This window comes from Apium graveolens, unplaced genomic scaffold (assembly GCF_009905375.1).
Source record: "Apium graveolens cultivar Ventura unplaced genomic scaffold, ASM990537v1 ctg7982, whole genome shotgun sequence".
NCBI lineage: Eukaryota > Viridiplantae > Streptophyta > Magnoliopsida > Apiales > Apiaceae > Apium > Apium graveolens.
The window spans coordinates 115,677-131,155 of NW_027420794.1; the positions used below are offsets into that span (position 1 = coordinate 115,677).

The 15,479-nt window shown below is 30.9% G+C and overlaps 1 protein-coding gene and 1 long non-coding RNA gene across 4 annotated transcripts; both read left to right on the forward strand.

Moving 5' to 3' along the window:
- The first annotated feature begins 675 nt into the window (after positions 1 to 675).
- Positions 676 to 4,543, forward strand: LOC141704559 (F-box protein At5g07610-like). 3 transcript variants are annotated; one of them, XR_012568002.1, is made up of 3 exons: positions 676 to 1,962; positions 4,130 to 4,321; positions 4,422 to 4,543. XR_012568002.1 is itself a non-coding variant. In XM_074507787.1 (2 exons), exons 1-2 carry the CDS (start codon positions 692 to 694, stop codon positions 4,194 to 4,196), a joined length of 1,338 nt encoding a protein of 445 aa, XP_074363888.1. In that variant the 5' UTR covers positions 676 to 691; the 3' UTR covers positions 4,197 to 4,534. The 3 variants fall into 3 exon arrangements, 1 of the variants encoding a protein (XP_074363888.1); XR_012568003.1 differs by lacking the exon at positions 676 to 1,962 and adding an exon at positions 3,019 to 3,185; XM_074507787.1 differs by having other exon boundaries at positions 4,130 to 4,534.
- A 6,304-nt stretch (positions 4,544 to 10,847) lies between these two features.
- Positions 10,848 to 11,850, forward strand: LOC141704558 (uncharacterized). The gene is made up of 3 exons (XR_012568001.1): positions 10,848 to 10,978; positions 11,066 to 11,280; positions 11,403 to 11,850. It is a non-coding gene; the product is annotated as an uncharacterized LOC141704558 (long non-coding RNA).
- The last annotated feature ends 3,629 nt before the right edge of the window (positions 11,851 to 15,479 follow it).

Genomic DNA, 15,479 nt, shown 5'->3' on the forward strand with positions numbered 1-15,479 from the left:
TATATTTTACAATAAAATTTCACAATCACTCACTTTCCTTCACTTTTTGTCTTCAATTTTTGGATAAAAATTTATCTTATAAAAAATAACTTAGAGTTTAATTACATTCCTATTTTGATCCATCAATAATGTTCATTGGTTTTCTGTATATTTTTTTCTAGACAATTTTTTCTTATAAAATATTTATATTTTAATATTATTTAGTAGGACATTGTGTCCTTTTTTATTTTTTATATTAAAACTTTATATAAGTCATTTTAACTATGATACAATATTTCTTGATTTTTTGTAAAAAATTATAAAAAACTTAGCAATAAAAAATTATGTAATCAAAATAAAAGTAATTACTAAAAAATTAAAAAAATATAAGTATTGACAAAAAGTAATACAATATTTTGATATTTGCACATTATAATGGAGCCCAATTTTATTCGTTTCATGAATAAATTATAAAATTAATGTTTATTTATCAACAAATTAAAAAAATTTCATGTCCAAATGAAATAATTTTATTTAAATACTATTTTTTATCAAAAGGTTTTTTTGAAAAAACTCTAAATGAGTTTTAATACTTTTGACATAATTTAAGTAAAGACAGAAAGAAAAAAAACTTAGGTTATATAAAAGAAAGCAAGCATATTGTCATTTCATTTTATTAGAATACAGAGCCGCCGCCAGTTGAGCAGAAACGATGAGGACCAACCTTAAATCTAAAAAGATGAGGACCAACCTTAAATCTAAAAAACTGTGTTCAGCATCAGCAGAATTAATAGGGGGCAACGATTTCTTTCTCGGTCTGATTTTAGTTCGTGTTCCAGTCAGATTAGTGGTCCGATTCAAATCAGTCTCTAAACAATGGTGTGCCCTAATTTCCGATCCCCAGTTCCGGCGCCGCCACACTCTTGAAAACCCTAGCTCACGCATTCCTTTGGGACTCCACTTGTACAACCCTGCTGAATCAATGGAAGATACAGTTTATTCCATATCTCGCTCTAATTCTGAAGGTAAGATCCCTCTTTGTTTAGATCCTGCTGTACTAACTGAAAGTATTCCAATAAACTACTGGAGGGATTTGCTCTCTAGAGAAACTGTCATGAGGATGATACAGTCTTGTAATGGGTTGAATCTATTTAGATTCAACTCCTTGGAAAGGGATAGGAAAGCGTATTATGTTCGAAATTTAGTTACCAATGAAATCAAATCAGTACCTTCACCCAAATTAGATTCTAGATTTTATGAATGGATTGTTACTTTTGTTTTGGCTTTTGACCCTCTGGTATCACCCCATTACAAAGTTATCTGTGCTACAGCGTCGATAGCGAGAGTAGTTACATCTAAATTCATGATATTTAGTTCAGAAACTGGTAGATGGAAAGATACTAATGTTACTATGGATGGACATGAGCTGCAATACGGAAAGGGACTGTATTGCCATGGTGCTATTTATTGGATTGTGAGAAACACGCAATCTTGTTATGGTTTCGATATTGAAGCTAAGAATTTGACCAAAATTTCTTTTCCTCCAAAGGCTTCTGGTTCAGGCTTCAGGCATTTTGTTGAATCTAATGGGCACTTGTACATTGTTTGTGTCGTAGATTGCGCACAAAAAAATTTAAATGTGTATGAGTTGGATGAGGTTACTATGAAGTGGGTTATAAAGCACCGGGTACATATTAATCATCTCATTTCTTCATTACCACATGATTTTGGGAATGGGGGAAATCTGCAGAAATGTCACTCCATCCATTCAATATTAAGCGTTCTGAGAGGAGAAGGGGAAGAAGACACAGCTCTTCTTGTAAATATCTCTGGCAAAGTTGTTCTGTATAATCTCCAAAGTAAGAAAGTTGAGGTGCTCCTTTCTGAGCTCAGATGGAACAGTATTAAGGGTGGGGCAATTCTTTATCTTGGTGAACCTCCATTTATTCCTGCATATCCTTTGGTTGCAACCCTACATCCAATGTAAGCATAAGCCCCTCATTACAAATTTTCTAATTATTTTCTATTTAATTTACTATAGCTTATGTTGGGAAAGCATATGGGAACTGACATGTTTATGTTATGTATATGCTATTACCTTTACAGATCAGAGTTTCTTGTTTTCAAATTCATGTATATTTTTTTCTGAAAAATTAAAATTATATTATTGACTACAAAATATTTTCTGCATTTCACACGGAATAATTTGGGGGAATAAGTTGACATCAGCACTCTCGACGTTGTTTCTACTATGTTTAATTTTTAAGGAATGTAAGCAATGAAATGTAACACGAATATTGTATGATCTGCATTTTAATTTACATAATAGAATTACTTGCTGAAAATTTGAGAAGACACCGTGTCTAGTCGGTTTTAGATTTTCTACATTTTATGTATTACTTCAGTGTGTGTATCTAGACACATTATATAGTTTTTTAGTGTAATTTTTATCTTGATATATCACCTAGTGAGATTATTATTTACTAATGTTCATTACAACAAATAGGGGCATCTATGATGGTCTTTTTTTATTGAAATTGTCAAATTGAACCAATTACGATGAAAATTTTCCGTTGTTTTTGTTTTTGTTCGAGTAGTAAGTTCAAATTTTCATCACAAATTTGCATTTCATGATAAGTAAAAGCACCCAGATCCACTTTAGCAATTTAATAACAAATAAACTTACGAGCGAAACAAACATCGTATGTTGTTAACTTCAGACACAAAAACGTCGTATTTTAGTATATGGGATCCTGTTGGTTGTCAAATTAAATATAGAAAATTACTACATTACGACGGAATATATTATGAACAACCGTCGTAAATAACTCAGAATTATGAATAACCCAAAAATATTAAAATCAGCGATATGCTTTTTTCCAGGTTTCTAGCTATTTTTGGCTCCTGAATCAATTCATTAATCTGTCTAATCACACATAATCCTACATACAACTGTAGCGCAAACCAAAAATTTCATGTCATAAACACTTACGACGATTTCATGTTTTTATTATTAAGATGGCACGCCCAAATTGTAGCTCTTGTTGTAAATATCTCTGGCAAAGTTGTTCTGTATAATCTCCAAAGAAAGTTGAGGTGCTGCTATCTGAGCTCAGATAGAACGGTGTTAACGGTGGGTCAATTCTTTATGTCGGTGAATCTCCATTTATTCCTGTATATCCTTTCGTTGCAACCCTACATCCAATGTAAGCATAAGCCCCTCATTACAAATTTTCTAATTATTTTCTATTTAAGTAACTATAGCTTATGTTTGGAAAGCATACGAGAACTGACATGTTTATGTTATGTATCTGCTATTACCTTTACCTGTGTTGATGTTTACGCCAAATGTTTCTTTGTGTCGTGTAAGGAATTTGTTGTCCATTTCACAACCACACTTAACCTCCACTACAAGAAAAACTGCTAAATACAACCGGTCCAAAACCGGTCGTATTGAACTAAATACGACCACCAGCGGTGGTATTTAACTAAATACGACCGGTTTTAATGCATTCTATTGTGGCTTATATACTTTTAAGTGGGAGAGCATATGGGAATTGACATGTATCATGATGTGTATCATGTTTTCACAAACAGTGACCAAGCCATCTAGATATCTAGTTTTCTTACCTGTTTTTTTTATTGTCAGTTACTACGGATGATAGATAATTATAAGTTATTCAGTTATTGTGCTCCGATGATAGTTTGCTTGGTTTAGTAATTGTACCTTGCTAGGTTTATTTAATAGCAGCAATTTTTGCCTTTGATGACAAGCTAAGACTTTGTATTTCTAATAACACATTTTATATTTCTACTTGTGTACATGTACTATCTGAAACATATCATAGTTTCTCTCTTTCTCATCTTTGTTGGTTCTTTTAATCTAAACTTGTATTTATTTTGTTTTGCTATATTTTGTTTCCATGCGTTTAGACTCAGTCTACAGGTGTGAAGTAGTTGCTTGCTTTTAGGATAGTTGCTTGCTTTTAGGAGATTAGAAGAATAATGTTCAGTAGTGAAGACTTGTTAGGAGTTTAGTTATTTTCCCTAGTTTGTAGCTTGCTTTTTCTGTGTACTCAGTTTAAATATCTCTTCTGCAGTTCTAATACAAACTACGTTATTTGATATCATATCTTTTGTTTTCTCACAGTTTTCATAACAAACACAACAAGTATAACCAACAATCTGGTATAGGAGCACTTGGTTCAAACAGTTGATGCCCAACTACATGCCAAAAGCAGTGTCGACAATTATACAATAAATTCAATGATTCGGTCATCACTGCCTCAGCTTTCAAATCAGATAATTTCACCTCCAAAAAATGCAGGACCACAATAATTGAGTGCGTATATTACTTGTACTCTCAGAAGTTTCCATGTATTTTTAGTTTTTTACTTCCTCAGTAATTTCTTTACTCATGCAATCCCATCAAATGGTGTCAGATACATTCAAAATGGTCACCCAGATGCTGGCTTCCTTGTTTTTGAATCAGAGTTACTGAAATGGTGCAGTCTTCTCCAGATTGATAATGTAAATGCTAAAGCAGTAACTTTTTCTGCCCAACATACGCAAGAATACAACTTATTTTTGTTTATTCTTAAATAAGGAAAATTAAGACTATAATTCTTCACATAGAATGATCCTTAATTCTGATATGATTTTTCTTTTGATTTCCCTTATATCTACAAGGTCTTTGAACTGAGAAACTACAACATGTTGTACTCCATTTCTGGGCATAAAGACCAGGTAAGGTTTATTATGAGTAACTAGCTATATTATTAAAGATATATGATAATCCCTCATAATATTTATTTAAATTTATTTATATTTACTATAATACAATCAGTGTATCATTTTTTTAATAATTACAACATCATAAATTATTTACATTATATCATTATCTAATATTAAAAAGTCAAATAAATACTTCAAAAATAAAAAAATTAAAATCACTGTATTTGTGCCCACTACAAGAAAAAAGGCTAAATTCGACCGAAAAAAATCGGTCGAATTTAGCTTAATTTGACTGCGCACGGTCGAATTTAAATAAATTCGACCGATTTTAAATCGGTTGTAATAAAGGGAGTCGAATTTAGGAGTTCAGTCGTATTTAACTAAATTCGACCGGCTAATTACGACCGGATGAATACAACCGCTTAAATTCAACCGCCCAAATTCGACCTAAAACGGTCAAATTAAAATTTTCGCTTAAAATTTAAAAATCCCGCTCGAAAATTTGAATTTTCCGAAATTTTTTGAAAGAACCGCCCAAAACTTAAATTCGACCTTATCCAGTCAAAAATAAGGAATCTAAATTTAACTAGCTTCGGTTGAATTAATTAAAACAAGTTTTTAAAAAAATCTCACCGGAAATTGGAAAATTTCCAAAATCCGGTGAGTTTGCCAAGATTCCGAGCATATTCCGGTAACACAATTCAAGTCAAAACTTATTTCAAATAAGCCACAAATATAGAATTATTAGCATCTTCCACCATATCGCATTTTGCATACATGCGCACAAGAGCAATTGACACATTTACATCTTCCAAACAAAGCTTGAGTCCAAACCCATGCACCAACCTGCCAAACTTAGAATTGTCTGCTTGTCTACAAGCTGAAATCACAGAGGCTAGATTTACTGAATTAGGCGAGATGCCAACCCATTTCTTGTCTGTAAACAATTTCAACGCTTGTTCAGGGTGCTTGTTCTCATCCCTCATATCACCCAATGCCATTAACCCATCAGCCATATCTTGAACAACAATTCAACATCTTCTTCTCCCTCACCTTCCTCAACCTCATCCTATCCTACTCACACCTAATCCCCCTCACTTCCGAAACCCGAATACTCGAAACCACATTAACCCTCTTCAGCTCCCTAATTTTCAACCGAACACTCTCAAAACACCCAAGAAACTCAAACCAAGCACTAATCTTTTGCATAAAGATCATATATTTACCATCAAATAGGCCTGATTTAACTAACCAAATATACTGTACAATAAAATAATAAACCCCTTCTCCTCCATAAACAAGAACTGTCAAAATCAAGTCTGGGCTGAGTCAATTACCGAGTTACGCAGTGAGTTTACATCTTGAATGAACTTACCGAGTCGAAACGCTTTTCGACTAAGACCCGCACTAGATTCAAAAGATTTTAAATGTGTTTTTTGGGTTGGGCTTAAAGGGAGTGAAGATGAAGAGAGGATGAGTTTGGTGGCGTATCTTGAGATTTTGGGGAGCGTGTCAACGACGTATCTTGGATGGGAGAAAAATGGAAATCGTGAGGAGGTGAATGGGTGTGGAGATGTGAGTGAAGAAAGGGATTGAGAGATGCAGGCGGCCACAACTAATACTAATAGCTTTAGTTTGTGATGGTTTTATATAAAAATGATAAATAGCTAGGGTTTGTCTATCAATGGGCTGGACCGGTGCTGGGCCTTAATTTAATTAAGCCTTATTAATTATAAATTTTTTAATTATTATGATCTATATCTTAATTTTTTTATAAATTATTTTAATATTATGATTTTGTTCTGGAACTAAAATCTTACAAAATTTTATTTTAGCAATACATTATTTTAAGAAAAAAAGAATAGAATCATGTTTTTGGCTGATTTTATCATAAATTCCACCAATATTAGTGTGTAGTGAAATTTAGTGTAAAGTTTAATATTTGTACGGTTGGATTTTTTTAATATTTATTTTAAATATAAGGAACATTCTAAGTTTGGAAACCCGTAAATTAGTGATCTAGCCAAATTTTCAGATCAAAATAATTTTATTCGGTTTGTCATTTTAAAAGTCAAAAATCAGTTTGACTAGTATAACTACCTATTGTTTAGTTCTGAATTGGTGTTTCAAATTTTTTAAAAATATTTTTCATCATTCCAACCGTATGAATGTCAATATATATATATATATATATATTAGTGATATAACCAAAGTTTCAGATCAAAATAATTTTATTTGGTTTGTCATTTTAAAAGTCAAACATCATTTTCACTAGTATAACTACCTAGTCGTTAGTCTGAATTGGTGTTTCAATTTTTCTCAAAATATTTGTCATCGATCCAACCGTATGGATATCAATAAATATACAAATTAGTGATATAATCAAAATTTCATATCAAAATAATTTTATTTGGTTTGTCATTTTAAAAGTCAAACATCATTTTGACTTACTAGTCTTTAGTTTAAATTGGTGTTTTGATTTTTCTCAAAATATTTTTCATCGATCCAACCGTATGGATGTCAATAGAAATACATATTAGTGATATAATCAAAATTTCAAATCAAAACAATTATATTTGTTTTCCAGTTTAAAAGTCAAACATCAATTTGACTAGCAGAACTAACTAGTGTTTAGTCCTGAATTGGTATTTCAATTTTTTTAAAAATATTTTTGATCGATCCAACCATATGGATGTCAATAGATATATATTTGTGATACAACAAAAGTTTTAGATCAAAAATAATTTTATTTGTTTTGCCATTTTAACAGTCAAACATTAAGTTGACTAGTGCAACTACATTGTGTTTAGTCCTGAATTGGTGTTTTGATTGTTTTAAAAATATTTTTCATCGATCCAATAGTATGGATGTCAATAGATATATATATTATTGTTACAACAAAAGTTTCAGATCAAAATAATTTTATTTGGTTTGCCATTTTAACAGTCAAACATCAATTTGACTAGTACAACTACATAGTGTTTAGTCCTCAATTGGTGTTTCGATTTTTTTAAAAATATTTTTCATCGATCCAACCGTATGGATGTCAATAGATATATATATATTAATGTTACAACAAAAGTTTCAGATCAAAATAATTTTATTTGGTTTGCCATTTTAACAGTCAAACATCAATTTGACTAGTACAACTACATAGTATTTAGTCCTAAATTGGTGTTTCGATTTTAAATATTTTTGATCGATCCAACCGTATGGATGTCAATAGATATATATATTTGTGATACAACAAAAGTTTTAGATCAAAATAATTTTATTTGGTTTGCCATTTTAACAGTCAAACATCAATTTGACTAGTGCAACTACATAGTGTTTAGTCCTAAATTGGTGTTTTGATTTTTAAAAAAATATTTTTCATCGATCCAATAGTATGGATGTCAATAGATATATATTAGTGTTACAACAAAAGTTTCAGATTAAAATAATTTTATTTGATTTGCCATTTTAACAGTCAAACATCAATTTGACCAGTACCACTACATAGTGTTTAGTCCTGAATTGGTGTTTTGTTTTTTTTTTAAAATATTTTTCATCGATCCAACCGTATGGATGTCAATAGATATATATATTAGTGTTATAACAAAAGTTTCAGATCAAAATAATTTTATTTGGTTTACCATTTTAATAGTCAAACATCAATTTGATTAGTATAACCACATAGTGTTTAGTCCTGAATTGGTGTTTCGATTTTTTTTAAAATATTTTTCATCGATCCAACCATATGGATGTCAATAAATAAATATATTAGTGATATAATCAATATTTCAGGTCAAAATAATTTTATTTAGTTTGTCATTTTAAAAGTCAAACATCAGTTTGACTTGTACAACTACGTAGTGTTTAGTCGTGAATTGGTGTTTCGATTTTTTTTAAAAAAATTTTAGCGATCCAACAGTATGGATGTCAATAAATATCTATATATTAGTGATATAACCAAAATTTCAGATCAAAATAATTTTATTTGGTTTGTCATTTAAAAATTCAAGAATTAGTTTGACTAGTGCAACTAACTAACATCAATTTTATTTTTTTAACAAATAAAGAAATTTGAAAATTCTTAATGAGCATAATTTATTTTTTCAAGAACTAAATTTTTTTATTTGGATAACTTTTATTTTCTCCCATATTCATAATTTCAAAATATTCACTAACATTTAAATAATTTTTTTATTAAAAATTAAAATTTTGAAAAATTCTAAATACAACCAAATTCCATTGAAATATAACTTCGAAAAAGGCGGGAACTTTCTCTCACTTTTATTTTAAAAATTTTTAAAATTTCCCGCCAATTTTAAGTAAAAAATTTGACCGAAATCGGTTGAATTTAGGAGCCCCAAATAAATTACTTTGCGGGAATTTTCCCTCCAATTTTTATTGGGGCTAAATTCGACCGAAATTTTGTTGGGTTGAATTTAGAGGCTAAATTCGACCGTTTTAATTTCGACTGTTTTAATTTCGACCATTTTCGGTTAAAATTAGTTGTAAATACGACCATTTAAATACGACCATTTAAATTCGACCGAGGCCGGTCGAATTTAGCCGTGTCTAAAGGATTCGACTGCTTGCGGTCGAATTTAACACCGGTCGAATTTAAATCAGTTGTATTTAACCTTATTTTCTTGTAGTGGCCCTATGTAGGGTTACATTACAATAGTTACAATTATAACAACATTCCAACTATTATATTATTTTATCGTAAACAGTTTGAACTCGACTCCTTAAAAGTTCGGTTTGGCTCAGTTCGTTAAAAGCTCGAGCTCGAACTCGAACAACAAAAATGTTCGTTAAACTTTTCGAGCCTAACTACACTACATGAATTTTTTTGAAAATATAACCATTGTAGAATAATTTTGGATAGATGTGATTCTACTACATAACCATTTTAAACTATTTCATTAATGTTAAATTATTTTTAAATAAATTTTTTGTGTAACTTAGGTATATATATACTCAACGCACATTTGTCATGTCTAGAATTAGTATCAAGTGCACATCAACATCAAATTTAAACATTTATTTTTACATCACCTCTAACCTTCATTTCATCTCATTATATATATAATACATATATGTGTAAACTTATTTATGTTCTTTCTTCACATTCATGCCCAACACCACAAACTACCGCAAAACACAATAGTCATTTTTCAAGAGTTCCCAAAAAGTCATCATTATTTTATATATACACCATATATGTCTTATATTCTTTAAGGGCATAAATATACCCTTATTGTAATTTTATGATCTCGTTTCATCATTATAGTATGATAAAATAGCCTCTTAACAGAGCTACTTATATTCATATTTGAATGCTATTATCGATTTTGTTTCAAAAATTTGGTGATTTGCATTCAAAATTTAGTGATTTGCATATAAAATTTTGTAATTTGAATAAAAAAATTTGTGATTGACATTTATTTCAGTGAATCAACAACTTGTGATATCGTATAGTTTAATTAAATTTGGTAATTTTGATGGCGGTGGGCGGCAGTAATGGTGTTTTGATAATGGTGAAAAGGGTGGTGACGGTAGCATGCTGACGGATGGGTAGGTGGGGTAGAGGTTGATATCAGTGATAGTATTGATAGTGGTGGTGGATGGTCATTATCTATGTTTAATTTTTTTGTAATTAATTTTAATTTTAGTGATTTTTAGTAAATTATTTGTTCTGATTTTAATTAAGGGGTGTCACTAAGTAACTCCTAAATATATATCCTTTCAATTTTTTGTTTAAAAATGAGTTAATATACAACGTCTCCATACTTCAAATATATATCCCTTATATCTAAGTATACTAGGGTATACCTTGGTAAAACCTAAAAAATGTCACACACAACTACATGGAAATAAATTAAATTCAAACCACAAGTCAGAATATGCAATTAAAATAAATTAACTAAATTAATCATGAAGGCAACAACTTGTATAATCAATAAAAGCAGTCTTATAATTAACACCTATTTTCAAGAAATATTTCTTAGAATATAGATGTTTACACTTTTTTGAATAATATTGTGTGGTAATTGCCATCAATAACATTTTGACACATCTTCTTGACAAACAGCCGGGGATTAATGATGTTGATTTATACCAATGCCAGAAGACATGCCTCTCTTAAGTTTGATTCAATAGAGGATGGATGTGTCCTTCAGTTATCCCTACATCACACAAGAGTGAATTTTATTGAGCTATTCCATGAGAAAAGGTGCTGGTCAAGCAGGAGAATGAGAATCTTCAAATTCTTGATGTATGTACTTATTTCCTTTATAATAATATGCATGTTCTCTTCTTTATTTCCCTCTGTAACTTGTAATAGTTGAAATTTTATTTACAGGTTCATTTTTCTTCACAACACCCGATTATTCCTGACATTAAGGAACAAGACAGTAGCTCTCTGGAACTTAAGTGGGGAGGTTGTGACTTTATTTAAGGATCACCTTCTGGGGTATCCTGGTAGAAGCTTTAAGAACGTTTATGTCACAGCTAGCCAGGATCTTATTATTTTTTTATGCAGAGCTCAATTAGATGACCTATGGTTGGGACAAAATGGTAAACATCCTTTTCAATACCTGATGCTAAATATAAATACACCACGTTGGCACGCACACACACTGCGGACTAATTCTTAACATATGAATTATATATATTGCATTTCATGTGTTTTTGTGCAGCTGGTTCAATAAAGATCAGCAATATCTTGACCGGTAAATGCCTTGCCAAGATCAATGCTCGTAACACCAGTCTGATAAAAGAATTCAAGTGCAGTGGTCGAAGGTGCAACTTAAGCAAGCCAATCAAAGGTACTGAAATCAAGAGCACTCTTGAAGATGCACTAAAAGACAATACTTCTATCTTTTATGATGGAGAACGCGGTGAGATATACACTGGTCAACTCCTTGGCTTGGTCCGTGTTTGGTCGAACTAAAGCAGCTCCATCTCATTGCTTTGAAGACTACATGGCCAAATCTACACAAGTGCAACTAAAGAAGCTCTCATTAGCTTAAAGACTACAATTGGTGTACTATATTTACTTAATTACAAACACATCATGGTAAAATGTAATTGTTGCTAAAACTCAATTATCATGGGTAAGATGATATTAGGCCGGTACTCGGTGTTTTGAACTTCCTAAAATCTTGAATCCACGTGTTCTTATTAATATTCTAATGCTTATAAATATTTTCCCTACAAATTGATGAAATATAGATAAACTTTTTTAAACATAAGCACTTTCCATTGCATTATGATTTTTATTGGTAACTGAAGGCCTCATTTCTTTCAACTAAGCAACTTAAAATTCCTTATATTTAAAATGAGTTATACTTTTAGATTTGCTCTATGTTAGGTTTGTTGTATTTCATACCGCGTAAACTAACTTCAAGTTCCATACCTTTTCTAGTTAAAAAGGTGTTACCAAACTCCACAGTGATCAGTCAAGTTAACTAGTTATTTAATATAAAAATATTAATTACTTACCAAAATTAAAAACATAACCTCTAAATGCATATCAATAAACCAAACACATATATTTAGTTATCTTGAAACTCGTAGTTTTAACTCAAGAAGTTAATTTCTACATAATTATAAAAGTTGAATAGTCTTTTGTGTAATTCACCTAAATACCATTTTTCTTCTTTTTCATTTTATATTGTATCCACTACTAGAAAAAGTAGAATAGACATTGCCTCTTAGACATCGGTTGCTTCTGGAGCCTATGTAAATGGTATATTCTACATCGATTTTGGGAAACCGATGTCTTTTGATGTTATAAACATCAGTGTTTTAGTCCAACCGATGTTATATGTCTATTTAAAAAAATTAATTAATGCGCCTTCCCCGTTTCCCCTTAACCAAATAGTTCATTCCCTCCATGTGTTTCCCCCTTATTTTTTGACTTAGTATAATTCTCCCCCTTTTTTCACACACATATTTCCTCTCTTTTTTGTTAACAAATATAAAAATTAAAATCAAAAACAAAAAATGTATTCTCTCATCTCTCATCTCTCATAAAAAACTCTCATTTCACGAAGAATAGGTTGCTCATTGTGCTCTCATTTCCCTCTCTGTGCTCTCATTTCCCTCTCTGTACTCTCATTTTCTCGTTAATTTGGGGGTTGCTCTCATCAAGGCTGCTCTCATTTTCTCGTAGATTTGGGGGTTTTATTGCATTAAGTCGAAGTCAAAGTCGAAGTCGTAGTTGGAGTTCAACTCGGAGTTTAAGTTTGGAGTTCAAGGTGGAGATTGAAGCTAAGTTGGAGGATAAAACTTGGATTAGTTAAGTTTTAAACCCTAATTTTAGAATTGGGGGTTTCAATTTGAAACCCTAATTTTTTTCTTTTTAATTAGTTTAAGCATCTGCATCTGCTTGTTTCAGTTGCTTCTTACATATTGTGTAGTATGGAAATGAGTTGCTTGTCATTTAGCAAACCCTAATTTTATTTTATTTTGTTTAAATGATAGGATTTTGTTTAAATGAGTTGCTTGTCTTTTCTCTATTTTCTCTATGAAATGCATGTTATTTTGAGTTAAATACATGAATGATAGACGAAATCCGCTTTTTGTTCTATATATGTTAGTATAGCATATAGTTTATATATAATTTTTATGTAAACATATATAAAATGGCAGGAAGATGGTTCTGTGTAGAATTTATAGTATAATGTAAACATCTTTCATCTATTTATAGTATAATGTAAACATTAAAATGCATGCCTTGTCTTGATTTTTGATTTCAAAATATTTAACTTTGATTTTTCTTCATACTTGGAATAAAAAAATTATAAAAGAACACTTCAGTAACACATACATATGATGCTTATAAAGAAAATAATTACCTGCACTACAACATATTTGCAATCATACAACTGTTTTTTGCCGTTGTGTGACAAGTATGTTTTCCGTTGTCTATCCAACACTCGTGTGATTGAACATCAGACAATGGTTGTTTTTACGCTTGTAAAAAGAGAGATTAAACAACATGTTAGAATACTTGTGTTAACATGGCAGACACAACAGTTATTCTAAACAAACCATTGTTGGAACTTTTTTAAACAACCGTTTTTTTTATTCAACTATTGTCTATCTAACTTAACAACAATGGTTTTGTTAGAAAAACCATTATTGTTAACTTATTCGATATTTTCATAAACAACAGTTTATAAACTTTTCTTAACTAGTTAAAACCATTGTCGTTAATGTTTTTTGTTTAAAAGACAATGGTATAAAAAATTTAAATCATTGCAAAGAATATCAAAAGACAACAGTTTTTTTTTTTAAAATATGTGTAGTGAAACATACAACGGTTTTCATCATTTTTTAAGTAGATTTTACACAACTGTTTACAAAATTAATCTCATTGTTTAAAATAAATCAATTTTAAAATAAAATGATATTCTAATAATTCAATTGTTATTTCACAATTGAAATTAAATTTATAATACAAAGGTTCTCTACAAGAATTACAACTATAACTTAAAATCTATTTTTAAACATGCTCATTAAGGTACACAATTACTAATTTGCATACATACGCTCATAAGGAGTAGGGACAGCTAAGTTTCATTCCTGCCCACCCAGAATTTTCTTGTCAATAACTAGCACTTGTTGATCAGTGTAAGCATTGTCTGAAATTTTGGTAAAATCATTCCCTTCAGGGGACCATATATCTTCATACTTTGAGGCCGTAAACATTTAACTAATGCCCTGCAGTTCCTTGCCACTGTCTTCATTGCTAGATAGCGATCAATTATGTTGATTGTGAGGTAAAGAGTCTCTGGCATCAGATCAAATTTGTTGTGAACTTCAATCAACCAGTCTACAAGTATGGCTCTCATTTTCTCATTAATTTCAGGCTGTGAATGTATGTAGTCAAAAACCCTGGCCTCATAAAAATAATTTCAGCTCACTAAGAGTTAGATAAGTTGAGAGTTAAGTAGGGTTAAATAATGTCTGGTCTTTGGATGTGTATTAGATGGTGAAGGAATACAAATCAGTTTCAACATATAAAAGGGATAAACAAGAAACAAGACGACATCATTTGGAAATGAAGATAATAAACAATGCAGGTATCGGCACTGTCAATGTTGTTTGTAGGTAACTGTGTAGTCTGGTCTCATATTGTTGAGTCCTCAAATTTATATTTTGCAGTACAGACGGTATTGGTATGAAAAAAAGAGAAAAATGAAGAATCCATGTCAGGTATGCATTGTTACCTCTGGTGCCATGTACACAAATGTTCCAGTTTCACCAGTCATATCTTCCCAATTCATAGCTTCAAATCGAGCAAGTCCAAAATCAGCTATTTTTAGATTTCCCCGGGCATCCAGTAGCATATATTCAGCTTTCACATCCCGGTGTACAATCTTGTTTGAGTGTAAATAGTTTAAACTGCAGAGTGAAGACAAATATCAATTATGGATCGCTACTATCAAGTTTTATATATAAACATTGAACAAAAACTCACCCTCTAGCTAAATCCAAGGCAAGCTGGACCACGATATTTGAAGTCCCCACCGATGCACCAACAAAATGCAGTCAAGCCTTCGGGTGAACATCAAATTGGAAACTTCAAATAAATGGTATAAGATTCAGAATATCACAAAAAAGACGCTGTCAGAAAAATTGCTGGATCATCGTGAAAATTTGAAGGGACCAATACATATATGTAGTTAAAACAAATATTTTTTAGTAAGTAGAAAAGGAAATCAATGTATGTGAAATATGTATACTTTTGTAACATTTGGATGGTC